General features: G+C 31.2%; 1 protein-coding gene across 1 annotated transcript in view; it reads left to right on the forward strand.

Annotated features, from left to right (window-relative positions):
- Nucleotides 1–6,183, forward strand: part of mtDNA-helicase (mitochondrial DNA helicase) — a 46,059-nt gene extending 39,876 nt beyond the window's left edge. The window contains exons 12-15 of the mRNA XM_067264494.1: nucleotides 558–672; nucleotides 755–946; nucleotides 1,623–1,745; nucleotides 5,911–6,183. Of these exons, the coding sequence (XP_067120595.1) occupies nucleotides 558–672; nucleotides 755–946; nucleotides 1,623–1,745; nucleotides 5,911–6,075 (595 nt within the window). The 3' untranslated portion in view covers nucleotides 6,076–6,183. The remainder of the gene's footprint in view (nucleotides 1–557; nucleotides 673–754; nucleotides 947–1,622; nucleotides 1,746–5,910) is intronic.
- The last annotated feature ends 14,734 nt before the right edge of the window (nucleotides 6,184–20,917 follow it).

Genomic DNA, 20,917 nt, shown 5'->3' on the forward strand with positions numbered 1-20,917 from the left:
TATTTCAAAATTTTTTTTTTAATTACGATTTTAATTGAAATTTCCGACCCCCCGACTTAAACGTAATTATAAAAAATCTATTAATTAAAAAAATTAAAAAACTATTGGATGTTGTTTTTTACATCAGAAAATAGCTTTAAATAACTTTACCGAAGTAAAATCGGCGCGCTAGAACTTTAGAAGGATGAATAAAGTTCCATAAAAAAATCCCATAAAAAACAATTAAGCGTTAATCGCGCATCATTAAGGGTTAATTAAAATCGCAATAAAATTTTTTCGCGCGGGTAAAAATTTTTCAAAAAATTTGGGGACTGAAAAAACATCCGAAAAATCAAAAAAAAATTTTTTTTCCCCGAGGGTCTAAAAACCCGTTTTCTGTGTAACGCTATGTAAACCGATCGAACTGAGTTCGATTGCGGGTACTTATTAAAGAAGCAAGATATTATTAATAGAAAATGAAAATGATTTAAATGTGTTTAATTTTGAATGATCAAATACTATAAAAGATAATGTAATAAAATAATTCATCTAAGAATAATATCTATATATTTTTGTAGAATTCCGTTGAAAAAATTTCCAGAAAAATATGATTACTGGGCTGATAAATTTGAACAACTTCCATTATATTTCATGACTTTTCATGGTCAGGAACTGTTAAATAATGTAATTGAGGTCAGTTAAATTTTTAAATTCTAATTATATAAATGGAATAAATTTTTGAAAATAAATTTTAAAATTATCATCTATTTTACAGGCTATGACTCATGCAGTTAAATTGTACAAAACTGAGCATATTATAATTGATAATATACAATTTATGCTTGGCACTGGAAATATGAATTCATCGATGGATAGATTTTTTCGTCAGGATATAATGGTATCGGAATTCAGACAGTTTGCCACTAAACACAACTGTCACATCACTCTTGTTATGCATCCAAGAAAGGTATATTTCTACTACTGTATTTACAATTAATCAAAATTTTTATCATTTGTCTACCATGCAGTAGCAATTAATGATAAAAAGCTTTTCTTCCCCTCATTTTGGATTCACCTGGATGTGTTTGGCTCTGTTTTTATCATTTAGCTGCCCCCATTTGAGCCTGGATGAAAACATGGTGGCTTAAAAAAGGACCCTCTTAGTGCCTGCAAGGTGAAAAGAGTAATAAAGTTGTCAAAATTACATAAATTTTGTTGGGCTGCAATTTGAAAAAATTGTAGACCTATAAATTCCCCACTGTTGTCCATCTGTCTGTCTTTCCTTAATCTCGAGAACAGAGTTAGATAGATGAAAGACAAGACCAGACATGGAAACCTTAGGGGTAGCAGGCCCCAATTAACTACATATGAACTTCCAATGCAAATCAGAAGACATGTTATTTCAGTTCAAAAATTTTCCCCAAAAGATGTTAGATGGATGACCAGCATGACTTTATTGTTAAAGGAAAAGTATGATGTTTTATATTTAAATAAAATATATTAAGAAATGCCACACAAAAATCAAAAAACAAGGAATAAAAGTCCTACATGATAACAATACATTACTAATTGTTAAGATAATATGTAAGTTAATTTTTGTGAAGTGATTATATTTAATATTTATTAAACAAAATATTTTTAAGGAACTTGAAGAGCTAAATACTCATTCTATATATGGAGGAGCAAAAGCTAGTCAGGAAGCAGATAATGTTATGATTTTACAAGATAAAAGAACGACTACAATTCGTGGAAGGAAATATTTACAGGTATATTCTTACAAATGAAAATTTTAATTTAACAAATTAAGAATTTTAAACATTTAAAATAAAATGTAAGTTTTTAATACTCAAATTAAATTGAACCAAAATTTATTAAATTTAACTGTTTGAAGCACTGTTATGTTTATTCTATATTAAGATTTAATATAGAATAAACATTTGCTATATTGGCATAAAACAGAGACACTCCAAATCAATAGTAAAGCTTATTGTTGCATTTTTTGCTAATGGGAGAATATTTGATGTAAATACAGTGGTGCCTTGAATAACGGATGCTGCAAACAACAAACTTTCCGTTCGGAAGTTAATTGAGGTAATCAACGGACTTTCTGCGATCAAGTGCGAATGATTTTTCCACTCTTTTGCCGTTGCCATTGACAATCTACTATTTTTAGATGTTTTCTCCTTCTTGGCTTCCCAGAATAGCTTCTTGATGTAGGTATTTTGGAAAACAGGTGTTGAAGAAGAGAGAGAAACCGACCACCTTGGACATGTTTTTCAAGAAACCAGCTGCCAAAAAACAAAGGATGGAACAAGAGGAGTTGACCCTGCAAGCCCCGGTAGCCTCTCCTGAATCTGACTCCGATTAAAAAACAATAAAAAGAGACCCACTGCAGTGTGTAAAAAGTGTGTCTGTCTGTATGAATGTGTGAAGAAAGTGTTCCTTCACTTCCTCCTCACAACATCTGACTACCCAGCATAATTGGTGACTGCTCCATTTTCATTTTTTTTTATGGTACAGTACGGTTATTTTATGCTGCAGAACGAATTAGATGTTTTAACATTGTATTTCTATGGGAAATTGCATTTCGTATAATGGACTTAATGTAACTTAATCCGTTTCACTTAACAGACGTGCACCTGAAACGAATTAAGTATGTTATATGAGGCACCACTGTACTTGTAACCAAGAGAAATGAGTATGATGTAAACTAATTATTCAACATTCATTCATTACTATTTATTAAGATTTTGCTCAATAAATATTCTTTTACATCTTAGAAATGTAAAAAAGTTTTTTTTGTAGAAACAAAGATGGACTATTGTTTATATTGCTTTACAATAAAACACCATTCTGCTGTGAGAGATTTGGGCTTGAATCTGATCTGATCCTTATAACTTATGATTAATTTGGATTAGAGAACTCCTCACTTCTCATTGAGGCTAATTCAGATCTGGTTAGCCATAATGATCAATTATCATGTAAATAAATCAAATCAAATGAGGCTAAGAATATGAAAAAGTATTTTTCTGTTATATATACCGGCAGCCTTACATGATCTGATAGTATATAAGTCAGCTTTCCAAGCACTGATTGAAAGGCATACACCCATAACCAAGGGAAGCAGAATGAACAAGAATCTTCCTAGACTTGGATAATATACAGGTATACCTCAAGTTACGTTGTTTCGAGTTACATCATTCTCGATTATACGTCGTTTGTCAAAAAAGTATATGGAAAAATAAAAATCAAATTTAAATCATTTTATTCGACTTTACATCTGTCCGCCACAAATATTGAAGTCGTAATATCTTTAGAAAAGCGTTAAAAGCACATAAAATCATATCAAAATATGTACATTTACAGTAAATGTTAATATAATCATCACAAATCCTAGAGAACAAAACATGAAAACATCTGTGTTTCTGTGTTGTCGTTTTATCGGTCTTTAAGTGCTCATTATTGGTATTTTCCATCGTAGTTTCGACTTACATCGTAACTACACAAGTAAATTCGACTTACGTCGCCTCTCCTGGAACCAATTACCGACGTAAGGCGAGGTATATCTGTATTTCTAATTATTCTGGCTTGGTTTCACGTTGTGGAACCAAACGTGTCTGTATCCACTGCATTTATGAAGCAGTCTAGCATTGTATTATTCTTACTGTATATCAAATCTGCACAAAGTGCCTATTTTTTTCAACCCACATAGGATATATCCATCATCTGGTTGCTATTTTGGCTGATACTACAAAAACTCCAGTTTTGGAATCCTGGAGGCTTACATGCTCAGTTATAGGAAGCAGACTAAACATCTTATCCAAAATATCAGTTCTCCTAGAGGGCCTAAATAATCTTAATATTCAACCTAAGAATTTGGTAATATTTACATATTCAGCTAGGATGAGTGCAATACGGGAGTTAACGGCATTGCATAACTTGAGACTAGTTTGTAAGCGTAACCTCACAATTTATTATTTGTTACAGAATGATAAGGATATGATCCCAGAGGTGCTCAAAATTGGAGTTTATATAGTATCAGCTAAAACAGCAACCAGATGATGGATATATCCTATATGGGTAGCACGAATAGGCACTTTGTGTTGAGACTGTACAAGCATGGATTTGATGTACAGAAAGAATAGTACAATTCTAGACTGTTTCATAAGTGCAGTGGATACAGAGAGTTTTGTGGAATCAACCAGAATAATTAGAAATTAAGAGTCACAGCAGTCACTTCCCACCATATAAAAAAGTCACTGACTGACTATATATGTAGGAATCAGAATTGCTGATTTTTAGGGGTCGATTTCTCTGTCTCAAACACCTAGTAAGTAAGTAAGTAAGTAATTACACTAGTAAATTACACTAGTAAGTAATTTCAAGTATATCGTTTGAAAGGTAATTATTTTCTTAGGTAAGGTGCAAAATTTCAAGATTTTCTATAAAACACTTGCCGAAATATAAGCAATCAAAATGTTCAAAAAATCACCAAAACAGCTGTATTTCTTCTTTTTCTTCATCTGGCTCTGCAGATGCTTGTAGAGAAAAAACTACTAGTTCTAGAAAGTTCAAATTTTAAACTTAAGTCTTTCTCATTATCAGTGAGGTGCTTATGAAACTTCTGGGTTGATAGGTCAAAGTTCATGGGGGTTTCTCATAGAGTTATTTTAGTTTTATGGCTTAATTTTATGCTTATAAAGATAAAATTGCATGGAAACAAATGACTTCTATTCAAAATGTTAGTCAGAATAACAAAAGCTCAAATTTATGCGAATTGAAACTTTTTATAACAATTTTTCTAAACAGCATATTGAAATTGCCAGTTGGCAACACATTCTGTCTGCACCACAGCAGTCACAGAAGTAATATTGTCTTGATGTAATAATACAATTATTAAACAAAAAACAATTGATATCCAAATAAAAACATCTGAGATGTAAAAAAATTGTGCCAAGTAAAAACTTATGACAATTTAGATGACAGTCAAAATTTTTCTTAGGGGTTTTTCTTTGGCAAAGATTAGTTTGGTACTTTGAAGCAAAATGAAGAAAAGAATAATACAGGTAAAAATCTTGTGGGTACCACTTCCAAGTGCCAAGTTAATCTTTACCAAAGAAAAACTCCTAACAAAAAATTTTGACTGTTGTCTAAATTGTCATAAGTTTTTACTTGGTGCAATTTTTTTACATCTCAGATGTTTTTGTTTGGATATCATATTATCCAAGTGCATAGATACAGCAGAAAGAATAATAATATTCAAACAAAAGTTAAGTGGATCATGCTTAAATGCAAAAGATGCAGAAACCATCCCTACAAGCATGGAAGTTCTTACATAACACTAAAGAGCCCAGTGCTCTTAGTTAAAAATAACAAGTAAGAGGACAATGTAGATAGTCATAGGATCTGATGTTATGGCAGTTTTATTTTTTTGTTGTCTAATTCATATTTAGGTTGATGACAAGTGCACATTTAAGAGTTGACTGTTTTAGAATATTCAAATGATTCCATTCTAAAAAGTTGAATCTCAAGGAACGGATTAGATAAAAACAAACGTTAAAGTATGTTTTTGCTTTTTTGCTTTCTAGCATGTGTGGTATGTGAATATATAGTAGCTGAAAAAAGTTTATTGTCTCCACATTGTCAGTTTATATAATGGAAATTTGTCTCATCAAGCATTTTACATATAAACTAACAAATATTCTGTTATAACTTTTATTAAATTTGGTTAAATCCAGTAGAGTGAAAATGTCTTAAATATGTATTATTTAAGGTTACTATTGTTTATATTTAATAATATATAATTTAAGGTATTTAAAATTATTGTTATTAAAATGTGTAGAACGTTGGTGTACAGAGAGATTTTTTTTTGCAGCAAAAATATTCATTTATAGCAATTTTCATTTTGTTATTGAATGTTTTTGTTTTTAGATAACGAAGAATCGTTTCGATGGTGATCTCGGAATAATGCCTCTTGATTTTGACAAAGACACTTTAAGTTTTGTCCCAAAGAAGAAAACAAAATCAACATCATCAAAGGCAGAAAATCAAGACAAAGAAAATCATGACGATAATTCAACCGACCTGGGAATGTAAAAAGTTTTTGTAGTTGCTGTAATGATTCCTAAATGGTGATTTTTTAGCGGTTTAAAAAATATGAAATTTTATATTAAATTATGTATATTAAACTCGAAATATAGGTGATGTTATTTTTGTTGTTTATCTTTCCTTCAGTAAATATATTTGAAAAATCTTATGCACCCTATATATTTACTTTATATTAACTTATGAAATGGATCATTTTCTGTCTTTCCTTATTTGCTACTATTGGAGCCTGGAGTTTATATCATCCCTCAAATTTTAACTTATGATGAAATTACCATGACAATCACATTTAAATAATAGTAAGCTGCCAGGAAGTCAAAAGGCAAGAGGCATCAGCCTTGTATTTGGGAATTCAGAATTGAGTCTGGTTGAGAATTCATAATCGGTTTGATTTAGGTTGGGACCCTCTGAACTCAAAAAAATTCGGGGTTTTTTTCCTGTATGTATGGGTGTTAGTGTGTGGGGGCACAATTTTATTCACCCTGTTTGAAGCTTAATAATTCCTGTGCTTTTTGTCGAAAATTTCCAGGGAGGTTTGCGTATTAGGGCGATTGACGCTATTAAATTTTGGTGGTTAAAGATCGTGAGGCTGGGGAGATAATGGAGGTCGTGAGTATCTCCACTAGAGTTGGACTTAATGACGATTTACTCATTAGCATTTACAATTTTTTATTAAATTCGTCCCTATTCTCAGATATTACGCTTTTTGTCATTTTATAATAATTAAAAATATAAAAAGTTTTTAATAATTAAAATATCACAACAGGTGTCGCCACACACACACTTTTAAATGTTACCGGGAAAGTTAAGCAACTCGCTAGATTCTTTTGCAAAACAGTGCGCATGTTATTCGAGTAAATACGGTATTTATTATGATTTAAGGTAAGTTTGATAATTATATAGTAATTAGCAAAATTGTAAACAAGTAGGCTAAGTGCAAAAGATACACATAGTGTAGCTTTTACACTTGAAATTAATGAATTTTTCCTTCGCTAACATTTTCCTCTTAAGTGATCGAAATTCTCCCATTTTATATTAAGCAATTCCAAACTTTTTAATGAATGTTCAGCCTCACCCTGTTATATAGCATCTAATGATCTCAGAAAGAAAACATTTTAGTAACTCACTTCTATTTTATTAATGCAAACTATCGAAATTATATTAACTGAAATATTTTCTGATTTTTTAAAATCAAAACATTATTTAAAAGGAACTCTCTGTAGTGTTATGTGACATGTATTTTATGTTTGGCACACATTTATTTTCTCTATTTAGATTTCTCAATTCAAGCAGAGAAGAGAAAACTGTGTAGAGAGACCGGATCACCTGAAATGATATAAAAGAATTTCGAAATTTATTTTTGTTCATTAAAGAAATAAATGATAAAATGATTTTTAAAATACAATATCTAATTAATTACAGATATTTTTGAAAAAAAATTGAAATTTAATGTCTTATTTGTAGTCGGGACTACACAAAATATAATCATGCTTCCAATGCCAACTACGAAAATGGATTCCAAAATTTCTTTGTATACCACATTTAAGATGGTAAATCAAATAGAACTTGCGATTTTGCTAAGTTCTAATGGTTAACATTCAGTGGACATGAAATTGAATTGTAGAAGTTTCTTATCGACTCCCTACACAAAATGATAGGGAAATTTCAGATCTTTGGAACTCGATATCTCTGGAAAGGATCGTTGGATCTAAAAAGAAAAAGTATATTGCACATCTGCAGACTCACCCATGTCTATCGACATCTAAGTTCAAATCCGCCAAGAAATCGGGATGGAGTTCAGCTAATAAACATCTTAGCGCATTATATATGTATATAAACATGAACTATACAGACATCCCCAATTAACACCAGTAATCCGTTTCTGAAAATTCTGTACGAAAACTTTAAATCGGGAGCATATTTCCCATTATTTTAAATAATAAAAACTATAATGTGTTATAATATGAACCCTAAAAGCAGCAGCACCGCGAGGTCCGACATATCTGAGGTTTCTGTCTCAGATATATCGGGTCTCGTCCCTCGCCTCCCAGCCATCTCCATTGTGTGGGTGTGGCTGGACCCATGGCAGGTGCGATTAAAACCGGCTCTTTTCAATGTTCACATGGCGGAAAGAGGAAAGAACTCACAACAAATAACACTGGGCAATAGATTTGTAAGAGATAGTTAAGATGATGCCCTCTTCAAAACACTTACACTTGATCCTGACGAGTGTTCTGCAATTAATATAAATTTACCAATAATAGTTTTAGCTAAGAAAGGTGAATATTCAAATTAAACTTTTTTATTCTTTTGTGTTCTTCTGTATATTACTTCTTGTAATGTATATTTTTATTAATAATTAATGATAAAGTGCAAAAAAGAAACAGAACTCACTTTGATAGGAATATCTTCCTTGATGAAGAAAAATTCTCCAACGGATATTCCCATTCGCAGTTTTCCAAATCTCTTCATAAAAGTTAAAATCTTAAAAAACAGAAATTGTTTCAAATATTTTAAGCCAAGATAGCTAAATTAATAAATTATTTTTACCTTTAGTTTATATCCTAGAACCAAATTGCTAGACGAGAATCTTCCGATATGAATAAAGTCGCTGTAAATCTGTGAATATTGAAAGTTAAATATTTAAAACGAAAAAAAAAAAAACGTTAGATAAGCATCATAACACACACACACACACACACACACACACACACACACACAATATATATATATATATATATATATATATATATATTTTCTTAAACAAAATTCTCAATATTTTTGCTTAAGACTGCTATAATTTTAGCCTATGAGACAAACCTAAAATAAATTAAATTTGATTGAATAAGGCAACCAATATTTGAGCAATCTGCAAAAGGGTGCAAGTGCTTCCCAGAAGGACATTTTATGGAAACTGACCCCCTATTTAGGTGTTAGACACGTGCAGGAAACCCGGAAAACTACTTGGCCAACCCGTTAGAGAATCCCAACCGCAACCAATACTAGTATTTATCAAGGAAGGATTTAGGGAGTGCACAGGACGCAGTTGCACATCTTATCTGAAAGCTTTATCCTGAGTAAAACCGGATACTTCAGGAAGTAAAAAAAAAAAAAATCTGGCATATTCTTTTCTTCTTGCACCTCACTGTTTCTGGATTCGCTATTCGTGTTCAATAGTTTTATCCGCTCCACTGGTTGGCACTCAAACTTAATAATAACAGGATATGACTTTTTCAAATTAAATCACAGGGTGGTCCAAAACTCATTACCAAGTTTAATACTTTATTTTAACCGAATGGTGAGATATGAATTTTTATTCATATATTATTCAAATTAGTACTCGAAGCAGTTTATATTAAAATATGCTCAACGTATTTGCTTTTCAACGATCTTCGCATCATGAAAAATATCATAGAATAGAGTTGCATATGTGAAGAACGGCCTGCGTATTCTTCATAGCTGAATACTCGGGACTGTCTTCATGGATATATCTTGAGGATAGAGTATATTAAATCAATTTGAAAACTTTAAAATGCATATTTTCTACTATTCGAGAGTGGTTATCATTGGAGATGGATCAGACACGAAGACACGAATACTCGAAAGTTTTAGAGTTTAGAGATCTAGAATATTTCGTTGGTAAAAAATAAATTCAAATACTACAAGTATCTCCAATATCGCGCCATGCGCACAGTCACAGTGGAGGATCCAGAAGTATCCAAAGTGGAGGGCTAACTCAAAAATTAAAAATATTTAAAAGCACACTTTTTAAAAATAAACGGTAGGCAAACTTCATTGATTCTTGTTCAAAATTCTCAAATATTCTAATAATCTTATTATAAAAATAAAAAGAAATACAAAAATTCTGATTTACTAAGTCACTTACCGAAGATGTCATTGTAGAAAGCATGAAAGATCCAATAATACAAATTATAGAAAATCCGATGAAAGCAATGAGAAAAAGTAATTTTGCGTAAAAATGTCTCTTACTGAATATTAACAAATATAGAAACAAGCAAGTAATGTTAATTAGAAGAAAATACACCACAGAGAATAAATCGCTCCATAAATGATTAACTTGACAAAACATTTGCCATAATTCCGTATGTCTGTTCATCACGTTCTCTATTTCCATTCTCAAATTTCGGGTATTTCTATGGACGAAATTTAATTTTTTCTGTAAGTATCTCAATCTATTTAACATTATCGTATCGATAAAAATTATGATAGAAACTAGATAAAGCATTTGTCCTATGGCGTATATATAAAACAATAGGAAACTTGTACTGCATATGACAGAATTGTAAGAAGGTTTCACAACCTTTGCAATTTCCGGACAGTAGAATATATCTACAAAAATTCCTGCAACTATGGATGCAATAACATATAATACGATAAAAAATAAAAAAACTAATTGTAATTTTTGAAATGTTTTCTCTTCCTTTTCGTAATCATTTCTAGTTTCCCACTTGAATTTCTTCCTCTTCAAGTAACTGAATATGAAAGCAATCAAAGCGGTAGATAAAATATCAAATGCTCGCTGTGACACTTCCTTTTCCCCTAAAACAGAAGGCCAACCTTCGCAGATGATCTTAATGTTTGCAAAATTTGCTAACCTGTTTATGGTCATGATCCAGAAGAAGGATTCTATCAAATTGACATACAGAGGATACCAAAAATTCTTCTTTGGACGATGACAACGACAAGGTATTAATGGTTCGAGTCCCACGACTCTTCCCGCCGAAATTATGGGACTAAGTGAACAAAGAATGTTGAATTGTTCGCATTCATTATCATCTTCCTCCAGGTCTGTCCATTTTCTTTTCGTCACATTCATGATTTTATGAAATAATCGTTAAAAAATGAGTTGTTAAATTTACAATAAACGATAGAATGGTATTTTTTTAAAATCTTTCAAAGTGATTTCTTGCAGCGAATTTTGTAAAATTATCACAATAGAGCCAAAATTCTGTCCATTTTAACTTGGAATTTATCGAAGAATGAATATCATACAAGTGAGTGGAGCGTACTCAATATTGAAGTATTGATTGTTATTTGCTACCATATGAAGTCCTTGACTGTTCAAATGACAGAATATTATGCTAATACATTGCTAATATAAAATTTCCAATATTGTCAATGCACAATACATATACACATAATTCATACAAGACATTGATATTATAGTCATAATTTAGCTTCTTAGAGAGATTTGTACCACTATCAATAAAAGATATAGAAACATCATAGTAAACTTTCAAAGGGAATTCTATTATTTGCTAAATTGATTATTGAATTTATATGCAATGAAGATAATCAGAAATTCAGTAGCTTATGAGTCTTATCGGATATAAAATTTTATTTTATTTATATAGAGAGTTATATATAATGTATATCTAAAATTCATTGAAAATGAAATGTGTTTATAATGTCAATAGCCTACCTGCATTCTATGATGCACTATTAATCTAATTACCGTATTTTACGGACTATAAGACGCACTTTTTTCTTCGAAAAATTGCCTCCAAAATTCAGGTGCGTCTTATAGTCCGTAGCGTCTTATAGTCCGTAAAATGCGGTAATTGTTACAATTATTACATTATAAATAAATAAATACTTGTTATATTCCTAAACATAATATTAAAAAGTTTTCTTCACGTGTCTAACAACTAAATAGGGACCAGGTTTCCATAGAAAGTCCTTCCAGGAGGCATCACCTTGGCAGTTGCCTTGTCTCATCAATCCGATCCATAATATTGGACACTAGCGCATTTATAAATATGGCGCCCTAGGTCCACTATATGCAGGCGCCCCCAAACTATAGCAAAGTTATAATTTTAAACATTGCAAATCACCATTCGAATAAGGCACTCCTTCCTGCCACGATTCGTAAAACGTCCCATGATTAAGAGAAAAGTATATAAATGCTTCGATTTTATACGCTTTTCTCTTAATCAGTTCGTACAAAATCGAGTTCGAGAGAACAGGATTTCGCCTTTTGGTTATTTTATTTTCATATTTAGCTACAGAGCATGAACAAATTCGCGTGTTAGAAATACAGAAGAGATTGTAATTATTTATAGAAGAAGAGACTGTATTTATTCTTTAATATTAATTCAGAGACTTCATTCGAATTCAATAAAATTCGAAAGCCTCTATCGAATTTTATTGAATTTGTCTTGAAAGAGGCGATTTCGACGATACTGACTGACTCTCTTACTGTCAGAATAACCTCTTCCGAAACCTCTGTTCACAGCTCTATAACGAGCAGCACACGCAACGTGGTTTACATTCTAGATGATTGCAGGAAACCGCTTCACCTGTTAAAAGTAAAGCATAATTAAATAATTATCTCTGTTTTATTTTATTATCATTTGAGAATATTTCTCGTAAATAATTAATACTTAATTGCAAGGATATTGTTACGGAGCTGGCACGCTAGGGGGCGTGCAAAAAAGGAGACGTCCATGACTAATGTAAGAGGTCACACCTTCCAACATAAACCTACGTACAAGAACAAGAACAAGGACTAATGTAAGAGCGGAGGTCGCTTGGGCCAAGAAAGTCCAAAATAAAATATTTAAAGTAAGTGTGCCTATTCTTCTGAGTCTCGCAAGGTTTTAAGTTCTTTATAAACGGTTTCTAAACATAACGAACCACATAAAACAGATATGAAAGTCATAGCGAAGCAAGCCTGAGTGAGATCATCTTCAATTGTGTTTAAGGTATTCTATACAAGACAAGTTACTGTTTGAGTGTCAAATACGAAAATATACACGATTATGTTTATGTTAAAATATAGCTACAAGTGTAGATTATCTGTTATTTCACTTATCTGGACTGCACTACAATCACGTCAGTGTATTATTTCAAATTTATTGTTCTTAAATGAATATTTTATGTATAAAAACATCTAAACCCTTTATGTATAAAAACACACGAAACCCAAAGAGAAGGTAGTTTTACAAATAAAATAAAATTTCAAAATATTCATTTTTTAAAAGTTTTATTTAGGGTTTAGTGAGCGAATAAACCTTTCTGACATAATGTAAGTAAATAAGTCGATACCAACAATGATATGAAACTGTACTGTACAGTACATTTCATACGGAATTAAATTATTTAAACACGAGTAATTATTTATTGTGACATGGTTATAATGCCGGGCTGCTACTTTTAATCATATGCTCAGTTATTGATAGTACTGTAGTGGTTTGTCGCTGTAGCCGTTTTCCGTTAGCAATGGAGTCGTTCCGGTCTTCTATTAACTTCTTTCACGGGAAAAGTTCTGAATTGAAATAATGTGAGTTAGTTCCAGTTTGCATCGGAAGTTTGTATATAGTTAATCTGGGCCTTCTTCCCCTAAGGTTTTCATATCTACTATCGATATTCATCTATTTAACTCCTTTCTTGAGAGTAAGGAGAGACAGACGGACGGATGACAGTGGGAATTTATGGATCTACAATTTTTTCAAATTGCAGCTCAATAAAATTGACAGTTTTCTGGAATAAGTAGAAATATTCCAAATTTTCATCCTAATTTTCTGTTAAAAATAAATATTGTTTAATTTATACGGTTCTAAAAGATTATAAAAGTTTCGACAATATTTAGAATGTAAGAATGAACATTGCACTTACAGTGAGTGATTTTCTGATGTGGATGTTTGTTTTACATAGAAATGTCATAAACTGGAGGTGTATTAAGGCTATAGAGAAGATTCGTTCTATCGAATTTCTTGTTCGAAGATTTCTTAGGGCGATTTGTAGTTACATAAATCAAACTCTATATGGTTTTCGTTTTAATATTTATCATACTATAGTAATACAGTAGTATAATAAATATTAAAACCATATAAAGAGTTTGGTTTTTTTAGCTTACCATTGTCACGTTTATCACGATACTCGAACGGTATGAAATGGCGCAATTTCATTAGTTAAGTAGACACCAATTGAAAATGTGATATCTTAAACTTTTTTCAGATATCATTTACCTCTAAGAATGTTACCTTTAAGAAATTATTTCATTCACAGCCGAATAAAAAATGGTCATTTGACAACGATTCAAATTTTGCAAAAAAGGAACAAAAATTTAAACTCGTCACCCTCGAAAACCACTTAAATCATATGCAAGCCGGTAACCTAGTATTTTGGATTTTCCAATTCCAATGCCACCATACCACTGGTCCGATAGAAATTCGGGACCGTTGAGGACGGGGGTTGAAGTACGTCGAGAAAAAGTAGTCGTTGACCTCCTCCCGGAAGAGAGGATGGTCAACCACTACTAATTAATACTGCTCTACTATTAATATTTGAAAAGCGATCCGTGTTAGACAGGTTTTGATGGCTCTGCACGTAATCGTGTTGCTAACCTTAATGTCCGAAAGACTTCATATGACTTGTTTAAATAAAAATATCTTGTAAAACTGTGAGAATACAGTAATTGCTTTTATGTTATATGTAATAAACAAACACACCTTATCTCACTGAGAATTATTAACCGTAACGAAAGTTTTCAACCTTAAACCAACGTTTTGTATCTATTTTATTATTTTGTTATTTTAAATTGTATATGTATTATTGTAATTTAATTCAAATAACTCAATATTCCAAAGAGCTTTGTATTTTAAATGTGTTTTTAACTGTTCTATACAAAAAAGAACAGTTATTAATATTCCATGATTTTAAAAAGCCCGTAGAACAGGTTGAAAACGTTCGTTCCGGTTAATAAATAATTCTTAGTGAGATAAGGCGTTTTTGCCTAGGTTAAGAAGCATCTGGCTGGGTATTAATTATTTTATGAGATAATAAAGTGTTCATATTTTTGCAACAGCTTGTATAAACTATGTGGGAAGTATGTTCTCGTGAATATTGCGTTTATAGAAAAATTATTGGGCTGCAATTTGAAAAACTTGTAGACCTATATATTTCGACTATTGTCTGTCCTTTCTCAATCTCGAGAAAAAAGTTAGATACACGAAATTCGAGACCAGATATGGAAAGCTTGGGGACAGGAGGCCCATATTAACTATAAAAAAAACTTCAGGTTTGAAATGAATGTCGCGTTATTTCGATTCAAAATTTTTCCCTGGAAGGTGTTAGATAGATAACCGGCACGACTCTATTGCTAGAGGAAAAGTATTTTGTACAAAACCAAAACCAAAACCACCACTAAAAAATTGAGAACATTGTGACAAAAAGTTGCAGGCTGACATTGTGACAACGTCACAATAGACAATCGCTCGTTAGAATTAGTTTGGTTTATTTGGTTACTGTAACGCGACACGAGTGATCTACCGGGAAGATGCATCATAGAAAAACTTTTATGGGAAGTTAAACCCTATTTAAGTAAAGAAAACCCGGAAAACTCCACGTGGTCAGCCCGTCGTCCATGCCCGAACCCACTACTAACAGAATTGGTGGTTTTATGCACTTTGCTACTGGAGGACGCTTATTAGAATTAAGAAAGTGCCGTTCAGAAATGAGAAAACCCGAGTCGTTAGATGTGGAAAATTAATAAATACTTATAGATTTTTCACAGGGTAACACTTTCGACTACAGTCAGGCAAGTGCTATATGCTACCTGTCGCAGTAATTATACAGCACGTCTATTTTGCGCTATATTGTCTCAGTAATTGAGTGAATATAATATATATGTTATGGACAGTGATTAATCGGGCATTATTCATAAAGCCCGGTCATTATGAAAAATGACCAAAAAGGGCACGCAGTGTGATAAATATTGATTAATTGATCAAATTGACCGGTCGTTATGAATACTGCTATCAACTAGTCGGACAAAGTGATAATAATACGTTGAGGAGTGATCATCTATCCAAGATACGCTAACCAATCGGCACTCTTGAGTTGCGTGTGCGTATCGCGTTGAGTGTGTATCGCGTTTACTACAAAACTTTGAATTCTGCGACATTTTAATTTGATTAAAAAACTCCACTTATTTCATTTATAAATATTTATTTTTTGTGAATTATTTCAAAGTATTTCAAAAAGAACATGTAATCTTTTAAAACGAAGTACTATTAACTATATTAATTAAATGGTATAATTTTACCTATGTGCACCATCATGCGGTGGTCACAACTGTTTGTGCTCCTGACGGATTCCTCCAGAGGAGAGCCGCCGGCCGGCCGCCGATTGTTTAACGTCACTAGATATTGATACGTGTGTTCAAGAACTACCATGAATAAATAACTAGTGATGTTAAACAATTGACGGCCGGCCGGCGGCTCCCCTCCGGGAAGAATCCGTCAAGAGCACAAATAGTCGTGACCGCCGCCAAATTCGGTACCAAACGCAATACGCACACGCAACTCAGATGCGAGTGCTGATTGGCTAGCGTATGTCGAATGACCACTCCTCAACATATTATTATCACTTTGCCCGACTAGATGATAGCAGTATTCATAATGACTGGTCAATTTGATAAATTATTGAAATTTATTACAATGCGCGATTTTGTTGGTCATTATTCATAATGTCCGTATTAATCACTTTGTCCATAACATATATATATATTCTCAAATTATATTCTTTTTTTGTAAAAATTATATTTAGTTTATTACTTTGTTAAAGATTTTGTCAACAGATGGCGCTACGTGTAAGCCAGCAAATCGAATGTAGAAATTAATTAATTTACAAAAATCTAATCGATATTTTGGGGGGAATGTACCACATGATCTAAGTTAGGGGTATGTAAACGCAACTGCCGAGTTTCGTAGCAATTGGTCGAACGGCCTAAGCGTGTATAGCGAACAAACATCCAAACATTCTAACATATATATATATAAATATATATATTGTGACAAAATTATTGTGACACCGTCAAATGCCGCTTCAATTTTTAATCATATTTTAAATTTGTTTCATCTATCTATCTATCTATAGATTAAATAAATAAATTATAAATAAATAAATAAATAAATAAATAAATAAATATATGTATATATACATATATACATATATTTATTTATTTATTTATTTATATTAAATAAATATATTTATATTTATTTAATAAATAAATAAATAAATATATGTATATATACATATATACATATATTTATTTATTTATTTATAATTTATTTATTTAATCTATAGATAGATAGATAGATGAAATAAATTTAAAATATGATTAAAAATTGAAGCGGCATTTGACGGTGTCACAATAATTTTGCCCATTTTACTGCTTTCATTTTATTTATGCAGCATTCATTACCATAACTTTTAATATATATTAAAAGTGTTTAATTAAAATTCCATAACCTTGTTGATTAATTAGAGTATTAAACGTTGTGCGTGAGCTGCTGTCATAAAGGAAATTTCGTGCCTATATTGTACTATACTCCATAATATACAAAAAAAACTGTACCTTATAATGAAATTGTTTTATACTGTAAGCTACAAATTTAGAATTGTCTGCTTTATATATTAAATTTCTGAAGAATCTCCGACTAATTACGATAATGGCTTAGCAGACTACATCCATTTTTTTTTAAATTTTATTTTTGCGTATAAGTTATTACTATTGATTATTATCCTTAACTCGCTAATAACGTAAATTATAAGCCGTAATTAATTAATGGAAGCAGTCCTACATAATGCATCTTTCATTAGATCTTGTATGAATTATGTGTATATGTATTGTGCATTGACAATATTGGAAATTTTATATTAGCAATGTATTAGCATAATATTCTGTCATTTGAACAGTCAAGGACTTCATATGGTAGCAAATAACAATCAATACTTCAATATTGAGTACGCTCCACTCACTTGTATGATATTCATTCTTCGATAAATTCCAAGTTAAAATGGACAGAATTTTGGCTCTATTGTGATAATTTTACAAAATTCGCTGCAAGAAATCACTTTGAAAGATTTTAAAAAAATACCATTCTATCGTTTATTGTAAATTTAACAACTCATTTTTTAACGATTATTTCATAAAATCATGAATGTGACGAAAAGAAAATGGACAGACCTGGAGGAAGATGATAATGAATGCGAACAATTCAACATTCTTTGTTCACTTAGTCCCATAATTTCGGCGGGAAGAGTCGTGGGACTCGAACCATTAATACCTTGTCGTTGTCATCGTCCAAAGAAGAATTTTTGGTATCCTCTGTATGTCAATTTGATAGAATCCTTCTTCTGGATCATGACCATAAACAGGTTAGCAAATTTTGCAAACATTAAGATCATCTGCGAAGGTTGGCCTTCTGTTTTAGGGGAAAAGGAAGTGTCACAGCGAGCATTTGATATTTTATCTACCGCTTTGATTGCTTTCATATTCAGTTACTTGAAGAGGAAGAAATTCAAGTGGGAAACTAGAAATGATTACGAAAAGGAAGAGAAAACATTTCAAAAATTACAATTAGTTTTTTTATTTTTTATCGTATTATATGTTATTGCATCCATAGTTGCAGGAATTTTTGTAGATATATTCTACTGTCCGGAAATTGCAAAGGTTGTGAAACCTTCTTACAATTCTGTCATATGCAGTACAAGTTTCCTATTGTTTTATATATACGCCATAGGACAAATGCTTTATCTAGTTTCTATCATAATTTTTATCGATACGATAATGTTAAATAGATTGAGATACTTACAGAAAAATTAAATTTCGTCCATAGAAATACCCGAAATTTGAGAATGGAAATAGAGAACGTGATGAACAGACATACGGAATTATGGCAAATGTTTTGTCAAGTTAATCATTTATGGAGCGATTTATTCTCTGTGGTGTATTTTCTTCTAATTAACATTACTTGCTTGTTTCTATATTTGTTAATATTCAGTAAGAGACATTTTTACGCAAAATTACTTTTTCTCATTGCTTTCATCGGATTTTCTATAATTTGTATTATTGGATCTTTCATGTTTTCTACAATAACATCTTCGGTAAGTAAATAAATAAATTACTACATTCTTAATTAAATAAAAATCGATTTAGATGTTTAATTTTTAAAAAAAGTCAGTGAAATTTGTATAAAATTTGTGTTTCAATAAGTCGTACTGGAAAACGTCACTCTTTTGCAGATCGCCCATGCATAACGTCGCGTTATTCCATTAATCCACTAACTTAACATTAATCGAGAAGCACTTAACTACTGTATATTATATTGTAATAATTTCTGACGGGAAAGAAACTTATAATATTTTCTAATATTGAAAAACTATAGAAAAATTTAGTAATATATAATCGAAAACAAGGGTAAAGAATACGGCTGTTCGGGGGATCGTGATGGAATGGACCAAAATTAAAATTTAAAACATTGAATTTAAGGTATAAGCTGTGGCGTACTTACGGTGGGTGATGTGGGGTGTTGGATTTCCCAGAGGCTTTAGGTATAAAATTTAAAGTAAAAAAACAAAAAAAAAAGGTTGAAAGAACCTAGAAAACTTTAATTCCTACTATAAGTTGTATTGGAATTGTAATGACTTTGTTGTTTATTTAAAAAAGTATTTTAAGTTATGCTTAATTTTTTTCCTTCTGACTGTATTTTTAGATCTTCCTCCAGATCACCTCTAGAACAAAATCTTAGTTACCCCGCTGGCTATAATATCTAATTTTTACTATATTTAAGTGTTATTCTATAACCATACTGACATAATTAAAGGGAAGAACAATCTTTAGCTTACAACAGAAAAAACTATAAGAATATATTAGGTAGACACAATTTTGTTTTCCTGAGCAGTTTTAAGTTTAAGATTAGTTTCTTATTTTATAAATTTTGCTGATAATAAATAAAATAAATTAACTTTTAATTTTATAATTTTCAAATTTTTCTTTCTTTTCCTTAAAAATTTAATGATATTCGCAGATTTACAGCGATTTTATTCACATAGGAAGATTCTCCTCTAGCAATTTGTGCCTTGGATGTAAACTAAAGGTAATAAATCACACATTAATTTATTGATTAATAAATATTGATTTAAAATACTTTTTATAAATCTTTTCTTTTCGTTAAGATTTTAACTTTTATGAAGCGATTTGTAAAATTGCGAATGGGAATATCCGTAGGAGGGTTTTTCTTCGTCAAAGAGGATATTCCTATCAAAGTAAGTTTTCTTCATTATTGCATATTATAAATATTTACCTTTAATATTGTAACAACCCTGAACACTGGTAGTTAGTCGCGGGTTCGCACCTTACCAACGAGCTCTACGCGACAAGCTCACTGTTGAGCACGAACCCGCGACCAACGTGAAGCTGTTGGACACATCTAATTTTAAATTACATTTTGTGATCGTATTTTGAATTCGGCGCAACTAGTGGGAAGTTAGAATATCATTAAATTAGATTTATTAAAGTAGAGTTAGAATTCAAGAAATTAGATTTAAATATCATGGGTTACGATGATATTTAAATTTTTTATCAATCAATGCATACGCTATATAGATGCAAACGAAAGAGCATATGCTGTGATTTGAGAGTTTATTTTAGCTACTTCTTTCCACTGAATCTAAAATAAATGTACAAATATTCTTTAAAATGTTATAAATTTATCAATAATTAAATATTCATTTCTCCACACTCTGTTTTTTAAATCTGACGGCCCTCAAAATTTTCGTCAGGCACGCCAATGGGTTCCAAATATACATTTCTTAATATTTCTTACTAAAATATAATAAATACGGATTTTTCTAATGTTTTTGAAAATGTAATCAAATAGTGCCAAATTTTTACAATAATTTTATCATTAATTTCTTTAACACCTGAAAATAAATCTCGAAATAATTTTGTATCATTCTAGGTGATCCGGTCTCTTTACTCGGCTTTCTCTTCGTTACTTGAATTGAGAAATTTAACTGAAGG

Source organism: Centruroides vittatus, unplaced genomic scaffold (assembly GCF_030686945.1).
Source record: "Centruroides vittatus isolate TY-2023 unplaced genomic scaffold, ASM3068694v2 contig_19, whole genome shotgun sequence".
In the NCBI taxonomy this organism is placed as follows: Eukaryota; Metazoa; Arthropoda; class Arachnida; order Scorpiones; family Buthidae; genus Centruroides; species Centruroides vittatus.